Source organism: Haliotis asinina, chromosome 3 (assembly GCF_037392515.1).
Source record: "Haliotis asinina isolate JCU_RB_2024 chromosome 3, JCU_Hal_asi_v2, whole genome shotgun sequence".
Lineage (NCBI taxonomy): Eukaryota > Metazoa > Mollusca > Gastropoda > Lepetellida > Haliotidae > Haliotis > Haliotis asinina.
Window position 1 is genome coordinate 36,260,716 of NC_090282.1, and position 17,070 is coordinate 36,277,785.

General features: G+C 37.6%; 1 protein-coding gene across 2 annotated transcripts in view; it reads right to left on the minus strand.

Moving 5' to 3' along the window:
• Positions 1-6,131: 6,131 nt before the first annotated feature.
• LOC137277898 (WD repeat-containing protein 35-like) overlaps positions 6,132-17,070 on the minus strand; it is a 29,800-nt gene continuing 18,861 nt past the window's right edge. For both annotated transcript variants that reach the window (XM_067809892.1, XM_067809891.1), the window contains 16 exons: positions 16,899-17,040; positions 16,008-16,076; positions 15,162-15,290; positions 14,523-14,611; positions 13,634-13,751; positions 13,198-13,283; positions 12,499-12,642; positions 11,714-11,846; positions 11,244-11,306; positions 10,343-10,555; positions 9,608-9,757; positions 8,988-9,120; positions 8,510-8,596; positions 8,015-8,144; positions 7,728-7,796; positions 6,132-7,179 (listed from right to left, as the gene is read on the minus strand). In XM_067809892.1, coding sequence (XP_067665993.1) covers positions 7,014-7,179; positions 7,728-7,796; positions 8,015-8,144; positions 8,510-8,596; positions 8,988-9,120; positions 9,608-9,757; positions 10,343-10,555; positions 11,244-11,306; positions 11,714-11,846; positions 12,499-12,642; positions 13,198-13,283; positions 13,634-13,751; positions 14,523-14,611; positions 15,162-15,290; positions 16,008-16,076; positions 16,899-17,040 — 1,921 coding nt within the window. In that variant the 3' untranslated portion in view covers positions 6,132-7,013. The remainder of the gene's footprint in view (positions 7,180-7,727; positions 7,797-8,014; positions 8,145-8,509; positions 8,597-8,987; positions 9,121-9,607; positions 9,758-10,342; positions 10,556-11,243; positions 11,307-11,713; positions 11,847-12,498; positions 12,643-13,197; positions 13,284-13,633; positions 13,752-14,522; positions 14,612-15,161; positions 15,291-16,007; positions 16,077-16,898; positions 17,041-17,070) is intronic.

Consider the following 17,070-nt stretch of genomic DNA (forward strand, 5'->3'; position numbering starts at 1 on the left):
TTGTTAGAATGAATACTTCAAAACCAATGATGTTGGTATTGGTGTGTCTGTGTCCCCCAGTTGTTATGAATACTTCAAAACCAATGATGTTGGTATGTATGCATCAGTGGTCTTCCAGTTGGTATGGATGCATCAAAACTAATGATGTTGGTATGAATGCATCATCGTGTTGGTATAAATTTATCAGGAACCTTCTTTTTTGTATGGATGCATCATCACCACTCCTGTAGGCAGGAATGGATGCAAGTCTGCTGGTATGAATGCCTCATCACTGCTTCTGTTGGTATGCATTCATCATCACCACTCCTATTGGTATGGAAACATCATCACCACTCCTGTTGGTATGGATGCATTGTCACTGCTTCAGTTGGTATGAATGCACCATTACCGCACTTGCTGGTATAAATGCATCATTGCTGCTCTTGCTGGTATGGATGCATCATCACCACTCCTGTTGGTATGGATGCATCATCACCTCTGCTGCGAATATATATGCATCATCATCACTCCTGTTGGTATGGATGCATCATCACCACTCCTGGTATGGATGCATCATCACCTCTACTGCGGGTAAAGATGCATCATCACCACTCCTGTTGGTATAGATGCATCATTACTGCTCCTGTTGGTATGAATGATCTGAGTCTGTTCATATGGATGCATCATCACCTCTACTGCTGGTAAAGATGCATCATCACCACTCCTGTTGGTATAGATGCATCATTACTGCTCCTGTTGGTATGAATGATCTGAGTCTCTTCATATGGATGCATCATCGCTCATCAGTATGAATGCATCAATACCACTCCTGTTGGCATGGATGCATCAATACCACTCCTGTTGATATGGTGATGAAGAGTAAGCTGTAATTGATTTGGGGTTGAATAGACTGTGGAGATAAGCATCTCATCTGACAGGATTTAATCTTTGGGATTTGTGAATTATGGAGAGTTTACACTATATTTTTCTTCTTTGCAATGAAAATCATGTTTAAAGAGCAGTCCTTTGTTTTCATGAATGTAATTTGTCAAATTTAAGAAGTAAAATGAGTGATTGTGAATGTAAGTATCTCATGAGCTTATTGTTCATAAACTAGTAACAGAAACATTTTATTTTTCTTTACGTGTTGACGTATTTGATGAAAATTGTCATACATATTTTGTCAAGTGTTAGACAGCAAATCAAACAAAATTGTGAACAGGTTTTGCTGTTGCAGCATAAACTACCAATTGTGCTAGGGACTGTTATTTTCGTTTTGACAAATGTATTTCAATTGTGGTATTAAAAGTGCTAATACAGGATACAGATACAAGTATACACAGTGCCATTGTAGCTGCTGCTTAGTAGCAGACCCTGTATTGTGTCAGCAATCTCTTGTGTGTCAGACAACTTCTTCATGTACCCAGATACTGCTCATTAACCTGCTTGCATGTTCTTGTGTAATTACAGTGACTTAATCAAAACTAATATGCATAAGAGAAACAAATAAAGAAAATCAGAAAAATTCAAGTGTTCAATTCAAGTAATATCCTGTTTTCATCATCAGCTTTGATTAGCACATTGGGATGAAATCTGAGAAAAAATAAAGGATAACTGCTGTGAAGTGCTGTTCCCTATTTGTTTCTCTCAGTATATTTATGAATTTAAGATTTGATAGTATAGTTTTACGGAATGCTTCGTGCTGTCACAGTTCACTTCTTGATCATATTTAGTCAAGACAGTATTTAGTGTCTAGTCTAGGAAGCGTTAACTTGAGACCATGTTGACAATGTCAAGAGAATATCAAGAACTGACAGAGCCTTATCTCGGCAGTGACAGGAGTTCAGTGATTGGATTATGTTAAATCTTCATGTGCGGTTACATCATACAGTAGACCATGTATCATACATTTGTTACTTTGAAATCCACTTTGAGTTTAACAACTTTCTGTTTCTAACATGGCTGGCATGTAATTGTTGAACAACATTTTCCAGCCATCTTGTGTCTGTGTTTTTGGATGACCACTTGTGCTAACATCTTCCATTGACTTTGAATGAAATTGTGTCGCTGAGTGAACCCAACACTCAGAAAATGTTATTTACTTCTCTATGCAAATATGAAATGTGTTTGTCACATAACATCAGTTTGGGTGTTGGTTGAACTATAGATCTAAATAATATCTTGAAATAAGATATTGTATAGAACATATATTGTTCCTGCAATGGTTTTCATCATTCCATGTGTGGACAAATCACATCTTAAATCATTGCACATACGGAACTGTATTAGGGCATCTGACAAGGGGTAGCCTTATGGTTAAAGCATCTGCTTGCCACACTGAAGGTCTGAGTTCGATTCCCCATATGGGCACAATGTGTGAAGCCCATTTCTGGTGTTCTCCACCATGATATTGCTGGAAGATTGTTAAAGCAATGTAAAATCATACTCACTCACTCAATCCCTTTGACGGATGAGATCTTTGGAAAGGCTGACCACAGTTTTCTTCTTCATCTTGATTGCAGTTTTTTCATTTGTTGGAAATTTTGTGGTTAGGTTTGGTTTGGTTTATATTTGTCAATTAGAATACTTTCAGGTTTGTTTATTGTTCAGTCATCTCTGTGAAATCAGAAAATGGGTATAGAAATTACTTGGTATTTCTTTGTAATTTGTTTTGTTGATCCTTTTTTTTGCTACACTGTGGCTGGGATTTATATCTTGTTGTGTACAATAATGGACAATGATTGCCTTATTTAAACTGTGATGTCTATCATCACAGTATTCATAAAAAATGTTTGGACACAGACCTTTGTATTTCAAGCACATTGGAACTTGAAGCAAAATTGAAAATACAGTAGAAGCTGTCTAAACCGACAGTCATTTGGGACTGAAGAAAAACCTCTTTAAACAATGTGTCGGATTGTACAGCTGTGGCTGTGCAAGCCATGGACTTTATGCCAATGTTGACAACTTGCCGGATTAGACAGATGCCGGTTTTGACAGCTTTCAGTGTCACTATCTTTAAATATGAATAGCCAAGAAACCTACAGGACCGAGATGCAGCTACCTACAAAAAGGAGCTAGTTTGAGCCAGTGAACAAATTTAGATATTGAGGTGATTGATTTTAGGACAACTACTTACTTATTTTATTTCTTCTTTAAATTTCATGTGGTCTCAAATAGGATCACACCATTTTGTTTTGAATTAAGTATTTGTCACACAGTGTTTCCTTGAACCATTTCATTCTGATATAAAAACAACAACAATATATCCTTCTCTTCTCTGAAGGGAGAACATCCTAAAATGTATTTCATTTGGGCAAGCTCCATATTTAATCAAAAAGTGTAAACTATCTGTGTAATAATGATATATAATCATATATACTCAAATAGATGTATGCAAATTTCCTGACCCATTCAGTATTTATTTCCTGGTCAAATAAGCATAATATAGAAATTGAACTGTGATGCTACAAGCTTCTAATAAATTTTTGTTCAGGGTGGCCAGTGGTTCAACATGCTGCAGTTTGTCTTGGAACATCAGTTACATGTAGATCTGCTGTTTGTTGGGTCAAAGCTGCAGATTCACCACAGTTCCATTTAGTAGGGAGGGGCCATACCGGTGAAAGTTTTGTCATTTTCTTTATCATGAGTGACACATCTTATTACACTTATCATGTAAACACGTTACACTTAAAAGCTGGATAGGGTAAGTCCATTGTCGGGTCATTGGATTGTCATTCAGAGTTACCTCCCTTAGTGTGCCAGAATTTTATGATGATGTATTGGAATTGACTGTTTTATTGTCATAGAACTGACATTTGGTGTGTGGCATTCCACAAGAAAACCCAACAAATATTTGATAGGAACCAACAATGTATTTCAAGAATTGAAGGTCATGGAACATGGGGTTGTATCAAGTGGTTTGTCCACGCTGATCAATCTCTTGTTGCATAGACCTTTTTGTATTTTACATGCGATGTCTATAGGTGATGATGAAATCATTAGCTTTGTCATATTCCAAGCTGATCACTATTGTGAATATTTTCTCTAGCCTCATCACATACTGTCAGTCATTCTGGAGCAGCTATAGTGTTGTAACCTCTGGTAGGAACATTGTGCTACTGATGTGGGATAGGCATTTTCCAGCTTAGCACTCTTCAGAGAATGTTCTTGTGTTGATTATAGAAATCATTATACTTGACTGTCAAGCATCAGCATTTGAAATGTGTTTCACTTTGTGAGAGGTTTGTATGCTTGCATGTTGTACTTGATGGAATTTGGAGGCTGCTTTGATTGTTCATGAACATTTCTACCAAGAAGTGTAATGATGTACAATATAGACAGTATTTTGTTGACATTTGTTGACAACAGTTGTAAGTTGAACAAGACAGGATAAAAGTGTAAGAACTCCCCTAAGTCCATGACCATTGCACTATCAAATAACAAGAACCGGCAGTTATTTGACATGTTCATATGAATCAAAATGAATCAAGACTCATGCCAGTTATATTGGGCCACTTTACGTAATTTCCATAGACTTTCATGTTCATTAAATGCAGCATAAATAATTTTCAGGAATATAACTCTTTAAGATCCAAGTCAAATTTTGCACATTTGTGGGGAATCATCTTACCTACAATATCATAATTTGTTTAATTTTCCGTTGCTTATTTATTGAATGGCAATAAGTTCATCAACATGTGTACAGTGCCAAGAACTCCTTTAACATGGCGGCTTATGGGATTGTGCAGTGTTGAATCATACATGAATTGATAAATGTGATGTCATTAGTTAAATAGTGGTCGGAAAACTGACATTTCACATTTGTCAGTCAAATTTTACCCAAATCCAAGAAAACTATTTCTACTACACTGAAAAAAACCCAGATAAGTCTATGGAAATTACATCAAGTGACCCAATATGACTGTAATGAGTGAAAGTAAGTTAAGAGACCATCGGGAAGTGTTTTCTGATATTTCAACAACAGGAAGTCTCTGGACAAATCAGAGCCATGAGTTCTGAATACAACCTTTGTTTTTCTTATGTATCCCATAGTTTATATTGTGTCAAAAAAAAGAAAGAAAAGGGTGTTATTTTTACCATATGAACATGTCCAATACTGGTTTACATATTTTTGTTTCCAGTATGCCAAAAAGAAGACTAATTGTAATTCTTGTCCTTCCTTGATGTGTCCAGATGGTCAGACGGAATGTGTCCACTGTATCTTGTTCGTCTCTGCATGGACCATCAAGAGTTTCCTTTCCTTTGTGATAGTTTCGAAGTAGCCTGTTTTATCCAGGGTTGTTATGGTCTTTTTCGAATTGTTTAATGTAACATTGTTTTGTGAACTCCAACCATATATGATGCGGGTAAATTCAATGTGAGAGGAGTGATTCTGGATTAGTGCTAGTGTGTGCATCACCATTTCTGTGATGATTAATGTGATTCATCAGATTTCTGGACAGTCATATATAAAGGAATAAATATATTTAAAAAGGTCTCCATCAGTATTTGGTTTTTTTTCTTTAGCTTTGTCCAAATGAGACAATGGAAGTGGAATTGATTTGAAAGAAGCTTCAAAAACCTATGCCACTGAGGTTTTATTATTTATCCAAGTTTACATTATCCCTAACACTGGTGAAAGCTGAAATTGCCAAATGCCTGCAGCCACATGGCAGCCTGTTTATTTCACTTGTTCGGTTTTTTAACTTCCAGTGCTTCTGGTGCTATAATGCTACATGCTACAGAACCCATAAAGATCAGGGGTTAGGATTGGGTGGACAGGCTCACTGACTTGGTTGACATGTCATCATATCTGAATTGTTTAGATCAATGCTTTTGCTGTTGATCACTGGATTGTCTGTACCAGACTTGATTATTTACAGACTGTTGCTGTATATAGCTGGATAACTGTGTGATGTAAAACTAAACTCACTCACTCACTCACATGCATTATATGACCAATGCTTGCACCACTGAAATATTTGTGTGAAGGGTAACCTGACCATTGATCTTTCCTACACAGTTCCAAAGATGGGTGACAACATAAGACATAAAGTTAAGGATACTATTCCTCTTGAAGATGCGTAATTGCAAAGAATTTAATGAACTTACCTTAGATACTAAATACTGAAGATAATAACAAACAGTAATGATATGAATGATATATATTTAATAACTAGATATTTAGGTTGGAATGTTTCATATATATTGATACATTGCATGACATGTTATTTCTTTATGATTTTCAGACTGGACGGAGAAGCAATATTATAACAACAAGCATAACACTGTACAAGTCACTGCATAGGTAGCATACGCTCATAAACCTGAACATGTAGATGGGTATCTGCAGCTTTTGCTGAACTCAAACGTCAACATACACATGCTTGAGTTTGTAGTTTTGATTTCAATGGCAGCTTATCCCTGAAATAACAAATATATCACAAACCGGTAAGACGTTAAACAGTTTGGTCTGTCCATTTATAATGAATTAATTTTAAGGATTGGTAATTTGAAAGATCTGGTGCATCTACCAACAAACGTGTAATTTCTTGCACATGGTAAGACATGCACTGGTTAACATTTGAGAGTCTCAGAGTGGAAATATCCAAAACGGCTATAAAGCAGTGACGTAAGTTTCACATATGTGATGTGACCATGGGATTCTCATGTTGTACATCTTAACACATTCCATAAGCAGAGGTACAGAAATTACAGCAACAACGAACACGCTACTGAATGATTGAGATTCGAAACTTATCACAGTTGACACACAGCATGTGGCATTCACATCTGACTCAAGTTGTAGGACATTTGAAGGAACTTCACTCTTGATAAGAAGGTAGAACACTTGCAGAATATGGCTTGAAGTAAAGTAGCATGAATTGTTGAGGCATCATTTTCTGCTGTCATAGAGTCTGGACTCTGGACCTTATATATCACATGTGGCAGTACAGCATGTCACTAGCTGTACATATTAGGAACTGTGCTACCTATTCACCCACAACCTTGACCTAGTCCTTCACCTTGACCTAGACCTTGACATGACACAGAGGGCATGTGGACTTCTGGCTGATCTCCGTCTGTATAGCTCTGTGTTTGCAGCTGCTACACAGCCAGTACTCATACTCCATGATAGGTCGACCTGTCACTATACAGGTTGGAAACTTGGTGTCACAGCTTGGACAGGAGGTCGACCTGACAAAATGAATTTATCAAACTGCAAATATATCTTCTCCCTTTCTCTTACAGATCATTTTACATAATATCAAAGGACATTGGACTGCTTTCACTAAAACTGTGTCTATTTAAAATGGCGTTCAAAAGAAGATCCAAAGCACATGATAGTACAGAACTGAGAAATTTCAGTTTTCAAGAAAAACTAAATAGGAAGTAATGGTAACTAATTAGACTTAACGTCAACAACATACAGTACTTGATACCATATTTGGACAGCTCAAAACATTTTCATAAATTCTACGACAGACATAACATAAGACTTTTCACTTAAGTTCCCCATTATCAGTGTTTTCTCAATACATTTGATGAAAATAAACTCAGCCTTTTTCTGTCAGACATAAGGCTGATTTTCACTGAGCACTGAGGATTTCAGTTCGATAAAATATGAGTATCATCAATCGGCCTTTCTAACTTAATGATGAAAAGGCCCAAAAGACCCTCACCAAATGTTGGTCATTACAGCAGCAAAACAACTGTGACCTCGAGAACAGAAGGTCCCTACTTACCAGTCCGGGATCTGGGAGGCACAACTGTTACACTCTATGCGATTCACTCGACTGTCTTTAGGTGAATGTCTAGAATACATTGTAAACAATGAGATAGCTGTGTACAAGACACACAGAAATAAACATTTGGAGATCAGTTTAATCTCCAGAACAAAACATGCATTCTATTTTTTTTTATGTACTGATAAGCATTTCAGCGTAGGTATTACAGAGCTAGTGTAACCAAACACTGCAAGTATGGACTATGGTCGATAAATCCAGGAAGTGTTCTGTACAGTTCTACTTACTTTGTGAATATCTCAAGAGCAAGCTCCTCATATGGTTGTCGTTGTTCTGGTGTGAGGACGTCGATGGACTCCAGCTTAATGAAAGCTTTAGAGCATGTCCCGAATGCCTTGTTAGCACATGCACACAGAGCTGGAAAACAAGGTGAAACTTTCAAACTGACAGACAAGGTAATAATCATAATGTATATCATCAAGTCATTGTAGCTAATCCATATTCCCAACAACATCTTGACATCAGTATTTCTGTCATGCACCCCTGATCCTGAATGTTTTGGATCACAGAGAAAATCACAGCATTCTTGTCAGCAAGGCTATATTTGCTTGCAGAACAATTGCATGCCTGAGATGTCTTCTCTATGTCATCAGTAAAAAGCACTTTTATTGTCATATTTTGTGTAATGATCTTCACAATATCTACCTGTATGTACAAAAGAGATATTGGTGATTTTTAGAGTTACACTGGTCATCTAAAGTCTTGACAGTTACAATATTCACCTAACAAAGAATAGATGTCAACAGGATTGATGACGTCCTCATACTCTCTCAGATGCAGGGATGTTCTCATAGCAGCATCCACATAGCCTGCAATAAACAATCATGGTATCACTCATCCACATAGCCTGCAATAAACAATAAACAATCATGGTATCACTCATCCACATAGCCTGCAATAAACAATAAACAATCATGGTATCACTCATCCACATAGCCTGCAATAAACAATCATGGTATCACTCATCCACATAGAGTGCAATAAACAAGCATGGTATCATTCATCCACACAGCCAACAATGAACAATCATATCACTCATCCATATAGCCTGCAATATACAATCACGGTATCACTCATCCATACAGTCTACAACATATGCAGTCATGGTATTCCTCATCCATATAGCCTACAACATATACAATCATGTCAATACTCATTGACATAGGTGTGTTTCTAGTCCTGTAATTACTCCCACCCTACCTTCATGCAGCTGCCTCTGAGCCATGATGTAGAAGTGGTAGGCCTCAGCCCCCCGCCATGCGCTGTCGATCAGCTTGGTATCGGACATGGCTGCTGAGTCTTCTTCCAAGAATCCAGCCAGAGCTGAGGTGGCCTGTCAGGTATTCACATACAGGGAATGGCTTTACTATGAGATTCAGAAATTCATGTTTCATAGTGGGAGCAGAGTTCAGATTAGAAAAGATTTGGGGCTCCTAAAGATATGCTGTTACAGTAACTGAAACTCCTGTATCTAAACCTTTTTTTTTTGTTATTTCATTGAGGTGGGGCAGGGGAGGAGCATTTGGCAGTCAGTATGTTCCCGCTGTATTACATTGGCAGTAAATCATTTTAACTGGGCCACAGTTATTTCACTGGATTATTTACAGGCCACAAGACATATAGTGTTTCTATTGCTGAGTATAATGTTGAACAACATTAACTTGCTAATCAGTTATTTTAATGCAGATTTCTGTGCAGTTTCCTCTCAAGCTTCAGACAATACTTTAATGTAGCTATGTCCATTAAATGCATTCATCTTTTCAAGGCATGACATATGTCTTACATAACACAAATTGTCTTGCACATCTTATGCTACTCACCTCTACAGCTTTCTTGCCAGCATTCTTGCCTTTATTCCTGGATGTGAGTTTCATCATCTCATGGTACTGCTCGATAAGCAGGCCTCCCAAGACATACAGCTTCTTCAGATACAAAGGCTTGCTCCCCTGCTTCATCTGTTCGTCCGCTATCTGAGTGATAATGACAAAATACTTGTGCTTGATGCACGGCACACCCAGACATACCAACTCCACTTCAGAAACATTAAGGAAATAGCTGAGGCCACGAAAGCTATTTTAAAGCAACTAATAATCACCATCATTGTCTGCATTGCATATACTGCATAGCGTTCTGACACCACAAAATGTGTTTACCGTCCTCAGTAAAAACTAGAACAAGTGACTATGATCCGACTGAATGTGTGACAATGTCTGCAGCAAAGAAAATAATTGGTTGAAAATACTGCTGATATTTTTTTCACAAAATGTACAACATTTCATATATAATAATTTGAATTTTGTTAAAAATGCCATAATTATTCCACCTAAACTGTAATGGTTGGCATCTCTTGAAGGCTGAAAACCATATGCTGCATGATAGAAAAATTCAAACACAAAAAATGATCCAATGAACCTGGATGTCTATGACAAATGTCTGCTACATCTGAATACCACCAACAAATGTCTCCTATTCCAACACTACCTGTGATCTGAACTCTATCATTGTCTCCAATCGAGAATTTAAATTTTCACAGACCATACACACTGACCACTCACCTTAAAGAGAAGTTTGGCAGCATCGAAGTAGTGTCCAGCTTTGCGGTACAACTCAATAGCATTGATGATCTTGTTCTTCTCTAATAGATGGCTAGCATACTTTGCCAGGAGAGAGTCAATCTCGCGTACATTGTGACTCTTGGCCAGCTCTATAGCTGTGTTCCACTGGTTGAGATGGACACAGCTGTCAATGGCAGCTTTCACTCGGTTACACTGTAATCAGGATGAATACTGGTACAAGTTTGTCTAAGTATCATGATGAGATATATAAAACACTGAATTAGTAATTAGTTTCAGAAAACAATGTCTTCATATATCAAAAAGGTTTGGGTAAACTTTTGGCACTGACAGATAACAACAACTGAAAATCAAAACAACAATGTCTTTACTGTTTTAACTTTCACCATATAATAACGCCTAGTCAACCTTCATTAACAAGGGATTCCCTATAAGGGAGGGGAGGTAAATCTACCTCAGACATTGGTCATGAAGTATGTTTATAAGCAATAAACGATTACTTCAATTGATAGTCTGCTAATGTGAATAATTTCATTGGAAGCATTGCTGCAATGTGCACAGTCTGGTTGGGTTTAGGCTTGAAAACTGTTCGAAAAATACCGAACCTATCATTCAACATATTCTTGCTACATGTCTTTAAATACCAAATTCTTACTACTAGGGAAACATGTTTTAATACATATTTTCCAAAACATTAATTTGTTCAAATATTACAATGTGGTTTTAACTACACATGTAAAACAGTAGGTCCAAATAACCTTGTTAGACCTACCATTTTCAATAACAGAGCAGTTCTGGACCCTAGGATAAACATTTGAGTAAAACAAAAGTAAGCCTGTCTTCCATAACTAAGCTTATCAGTGATTAAATACTACTCTCTTACCCTTATGTAGGCTTCCACAGCTTGCTTGCACATGCCAACACTGACAAACATCCCTGCAATGTCCTTGCAACAAAACAAACACGTTACAGGCATACAGTCACATAAATATGTCTTTTTGAAGCAAAATGAAAACAAATATAATTTTGTCAGTATACATGCATATGTACTCTAAACTGTGTGATAAAACGAAGGTGCTTATGCCATTTTCAGCAATACTCCTGCTATATTATGGCAGCCATTAAAACATTAAAGTTGATGAAAGCATGCAAATTATAAGCCACACTACCATCCATGTCAAAATGTCATGATCACAAAGTTATTACAACCATGGAGTTTTGGGTCCTATTCCATCTTAACACCCTCATGGGGAGTGGAAAACCAGAACCACTGAGGAGACTTGCTGAAACAAATAATCCCCAGTGCAGTGTTTCCTTGTGATAATTGTTGAAGTGACGAACATGACCACATACTGGCAACAGCTTGTGGTTCTCTGGCAGAGCTTGCACCATCTTCTCCAGCCCTGAGTAGTCCTCCAGCATGTAGTAACACTCCGACAGACGTTCCTGGTTCCGGCCCTGCACATAGTATGTTACTGCCTGCTGCCTGGAACCACACACCATTATACTGTCACTACAGATGTATCTACAGATATGTAACCAACTTTCCTTGGTAACTTGGGTAAACACTCACTGGAAATGCGTATGATGCATCAAATGATATTGCCCCATCACTTTCACATATGATACTGAAGTTAAGTATATATTTTTGTTTTCCAGTTTCATACACGTCTAATTTTAGTTTTACCAGTGAACTTTTACACAAAATAATACAGAGGTAAAACAAAGTGTATCAAAAAGGATATTTTGATTATTGTAAATATTTATCTGAGTAAATAACCTCAAAACAAACAAAGCAGCAATTTTCTTACCTTTTACTGACCTTTTGGCACTTAGGCCAAGAAAATTCTTTAGTGAAAAAAGCATAATCACATAGATCATGGAAAATATAAGGCAAGGGCCACTTAGGTCAAATATCAATTCTCAATGCTGGTTTTAAAATTTGATCTATTGTTGATTTCCTTCATGGTATACACTGTTGGTCACTCCATTCATAGTGGTTACCAAAAAATTGTGTCCCTAATGAGGATTTGACAAAACATTAAACCCACTTCTTACATGCACGCGGCCTTAAATCTGTTTCAAAATACTGAGCAGAGAAAGACCCATAACACAACTGCATGTGTGATTCAACATACCATTTCTGCCTGTCAGCATAGTAGTCCCCTATAGCGTTCCAGGCCTCCTCCAGCTGTAGATCATCTCCTCCAGACCCAGTCTTCAGCAGTTGTACCACCCGGAACCAGTCACCCAGCTTCTTACGCAGATTCACTGCCAGGTCCCTGTCCAACACCCGTCACAACTCTCATCAACTCCATCAACAAGATGTCTAACACAAACCAGTCGCAACTCTCATCAACACCTCCAACAATATGTCTATAGCACACCAACCACAACTGCCATCTACAATGCTCGCAACATCAGTGTTTTGTTCAATGAATTGTAGTTCACTAAATGGGACATAATAATAAACAATATAACAAATTCTACCCCACAGGATCAGGCAGGCTGACTGAACTATTTAGCATGCAGCTCTAATAAGCAGATACAGACAATATTTCAGCTGTACCTGAAGAAAGCAATGTCAGCTGAGTGTGAGGCAACCTGAAAAAGATACAGGTCTTACATTCATGACTATCCTGAAACCCACAGGAACTTTATGGTGCTCATAAACCAATGTTCTGGGCAGACAGATAACAAGAATAAACAACCAGTCACACCCTACATAACTAAGACACAGCATCTTAGATCACTAGTCTGAACATGCTCTCATATCATACCAATAAAGATACTATCAGTTCTGTTAACTGATTTATAGTAAATGACTATAACACTACCTTCTGTCCATCTCGACATATATTTTCTCAGCTTCCTCAAAGCGGCGGAAATAGGCTGCTACCTCAGCTTGCTTCATTGTTTCATTCTGAAATGAAACATGTACGCTGGTCAATTCACTGGTCTGCAAACCTAAAACAATCTAGAACTCATGTCTAGTAACAGTTACAGCAATACAATAATATAATATATATGTTGAGACAAAAGTCTACTGAAACTGACATTGCAGTACATTGGCAGACAGGTACAAGTGTTTTCGATCTGCTATGAATAATGAGACTTAAAATACAGGAAATCAAATCTGAGCCAAGTTAAACAGTGTTTCATAATCCGTCATTTAATACAACACAAATACATTGTAGTACTGATATAACATATTAATGTCCTTGCCCGAACAGTTTTCGAATTCAGAAAATATATAGGACTGAGAATATGTACCTGTAGGTTTCCTAGTCGCTTGACAAACTCGATACCCTGGAAGTCCTTACACTTGACAAATGCTGTCTCCGCCACCTTCAGGTTCAGCTGCTCTAGAGAACTCTCTGCCAACAGCCGCCTGGGGAAATTATTTGGGAATATTTCTTGTATGGGTATTTCTCCCTGATCATCATAGTAACTTCTCTGAGAGGCAGTGGTAAGGAAGGAAAACAATATATAGATGAACAACTTGTTTATAACAGTTGGTTCTACCACCGTTATCAAGAAAGTGATGTTGTATTGTTTGCTTCATGCTGATTGACTAGTTTATGCCAAATGTTCGACAGTCTGGAAATAGCCGACTGCAGCAGGTTGTCACATTCATTGTTCTTAAAACACTTGAACAGTCTTCTGTGATGTTATTCCAAAATCACATCAGCCAAATATGTAGTATAGGTTGGGAAGACCAAATTTTTTCTACATCTTATCAGACCAAAAAACCCTAATGAATAATATAATGAATGATCCTTTCATTAAATAATAATATGCCAATAATTGCCGGCATTAACATCAAAGTTGACATCAAAATTCAAGAAACCTGATTAAATTAAAGTGGTTGGAGCAATGATTCTTGCTAGGACAAGATTTTTCACAGATCAAGGCCACCTATTGCAAATGAATGGCCGAGTTGGTTTTTAATGTCTCTTTCACAGTATTCCAGATGTGATGTGGTTCTTTAATGGTTACAAATTTTGTGCAGCTCATCAAAATGGGCTGGAGCTATCAAACCAAGTATCATAGTGGGCACAAATGTCAAATAGATTATACTGGTACACATAAGGGACACAACTCTGCACACTTGCTCTTAATAAAACAATGCCCCTAAATATAGACAGAAGTTGCTACCTACCACAGCCTGGGATGTGGATTGTCTTCTATAAACTGCTGTGCATCAGCTATGCCCACTTTGTCCAGCAAGTCACGAGTGTCTCGGAGTGACTGCAACCAACATCATTCATACATACTGTTTGACTTTTAAACAGAACATTTGGAAGAAAAATCAACCATGTCATTCAAAATGACTGAAAATTTTGTAATAAGCATCTTAAAAGGCAGTGAGAATGGCACCAGAATGAATGAGTGTTGGGTTAAACATTGTTGTGATCAGTATGTATATGGTTTCACTCACAGATAAATGTGGTGCTAAATGCCTGAGCCTTGGACCAATCTGGCATGTCTTGTTAATTTTTAGTTAGTCAGACAGACATCTGAAACTGACAGGACCCAAATGTCCTGTTACTGAGAAACACCATTTGTGAACACTGTTGTGGCTTGATAAATGATTTCAACCCAACCACAGTGAATTGTGGTGGTGAAAATCCTAGAGTGCATACATTTCAAACTCATCGATCTGTAGACCCAGGAGTGACATGGGATTTAGATATTAAACAAATGAAGGAGGAAGTACATTATCCATAGCTAACTATAACAGTGCTACCCAGCTGAATCTAAGTATACATCTTCAGCATGTCCAAAAGTCGTCTACTACCTTGATCTCCATCTCAACAATTTCCTCCTTGGTGGGGTTCTCAGGGTCCTTCATGATCTCATCAAGCAGGACTGACTTGATCTGGAGGTCATTGAACTGGCAGATGTAGCCACTGCACAGGATGGGCTCCTGGAATCAACACAACATAGTCACAAAAATGGCAATGTCTCAGTTGTATTTCCTAGTGGTATGCACTTTGAAAGACATCTGAGTTATCTCTTTTTTGTAAAGTAGATGTTTCACAAGGATTGTAGCACTGCTTTCTTGCTCAGATTCCATGGGATCACTACACTCATAATAATGCACATTTCACTGTATCCCTGTGTTACTGTGTGACCGATGGGTAACATTTTTTGGGAACAAATGATAATGTGAGGATCAGAAGAGGATGAGGTGCTCTTTAAAAAATGAAATCCCAACAATTAATATTTGATTTGACAGGTAACATGTGCTAGCATATTTTGTAAGCAGATGGATGTATATTACTCACTACATCATGTTTACAAGCCAGACTGATAACAAGCCATGAAAGTAGGTCCCCAGACCTGCAGACCACTGTGCATAATCATAACCAATATGAATGTTGCTACATGTTTTAATCACTGTGATTTTCCCTATAAACCTCAGTAACAAGGTATGAGTTTGGTTGGGTTGTTAAAAAGAGTGCCCAATACATTACAATGCTCTCATTCAGCAGTTCCTTTTTCAACTGGAAAGTTAGATGTAATCATTAAGTAAAAATACCTTAAGTAAAAATATAAAGGCTCTGTAAAGCGACCTGTGGACATCCTAACAACAATGTTTAAGTCTCCCAACTTTTGGGGTTGGTATCAGTAATGTACTCACTTCTGGGTCCAGGTTCCTGAAGATGTACATCCTTGTCTTCTCCATCATAGAAAACAGCTCAGAGTTGTCCTAGACATGACAGGATGATGATGGTGATCATTATTTCTTACACAAAACACTGTTATTTGTTATTTGTTGTTATTTGTTATTGTTCTCAGTGGTAGGGAGACAGGAAACATTAAAAAAAGGACTTTGCTGAGGAGAGATGAGTGCAGAAATACGCAAAGCGACTTATTTTGAACACACCATAACTTTGTGCAAATTAGTGTGTGATGATATTGTATTACAAAAAGATACTTTTGAAATTCCCATTTTGAAATCAGACTTGGCTTCATTCGAAATGATAGCTGATGTAAAAAGTAATAACTTTCATGCTGAAACTACTAAGAATGTTGCTACTATGGAGTCTCAATGTCACTGTAAAAAGAAACTCCATAAAATGATTAACAAGAAGACAAACGCATCAATATCCCCTGCAATAGCAAAATACTCTCCATGAATATGTCTATTAGTTATGATTATGTCAAAGTTTTTGGTGTATATATACAGGAATGAGAACAGGTATAAGTGAAAACAGAGGAAAATGGGCTAGGCCTCTTTGGAGTCTTGTTAATTGAACCAATATACTATATTTTATGAACAAGTGACAGTGTCATCAAATATGAGGAATTCCGCAGGTTCGCAGAAAATTCTCATCCCTGTATATAGGAAAGTGGAAGGGGAGTATTGAAAGGTTTGAAAGTTTTGCTCCAGAAAGGAACTAGGTACACATGAACTGATGGAGTCCATTTTCATACCCCTGGCAAAATGTGAGTAAAACGTAAATGAAATGATAAGACATATCTTAAATGCTTAAACAGACAGCATGGAACACTCTAGTAAAGACCTCACCTCTGCCCATCTCATGTCCCACACGTCCTTCCTCTCAAACTTGAGATGTTCTCCTACAACTTCCCGCCCATCTTCATCTGTCACCCGTGTGTCTGGGTCAAAGAAGGTCAGCACACCAGCAATGTCGATGATGGCAAGCCGACTGTAGGAGCAACAAAGAATAACTCTCAAC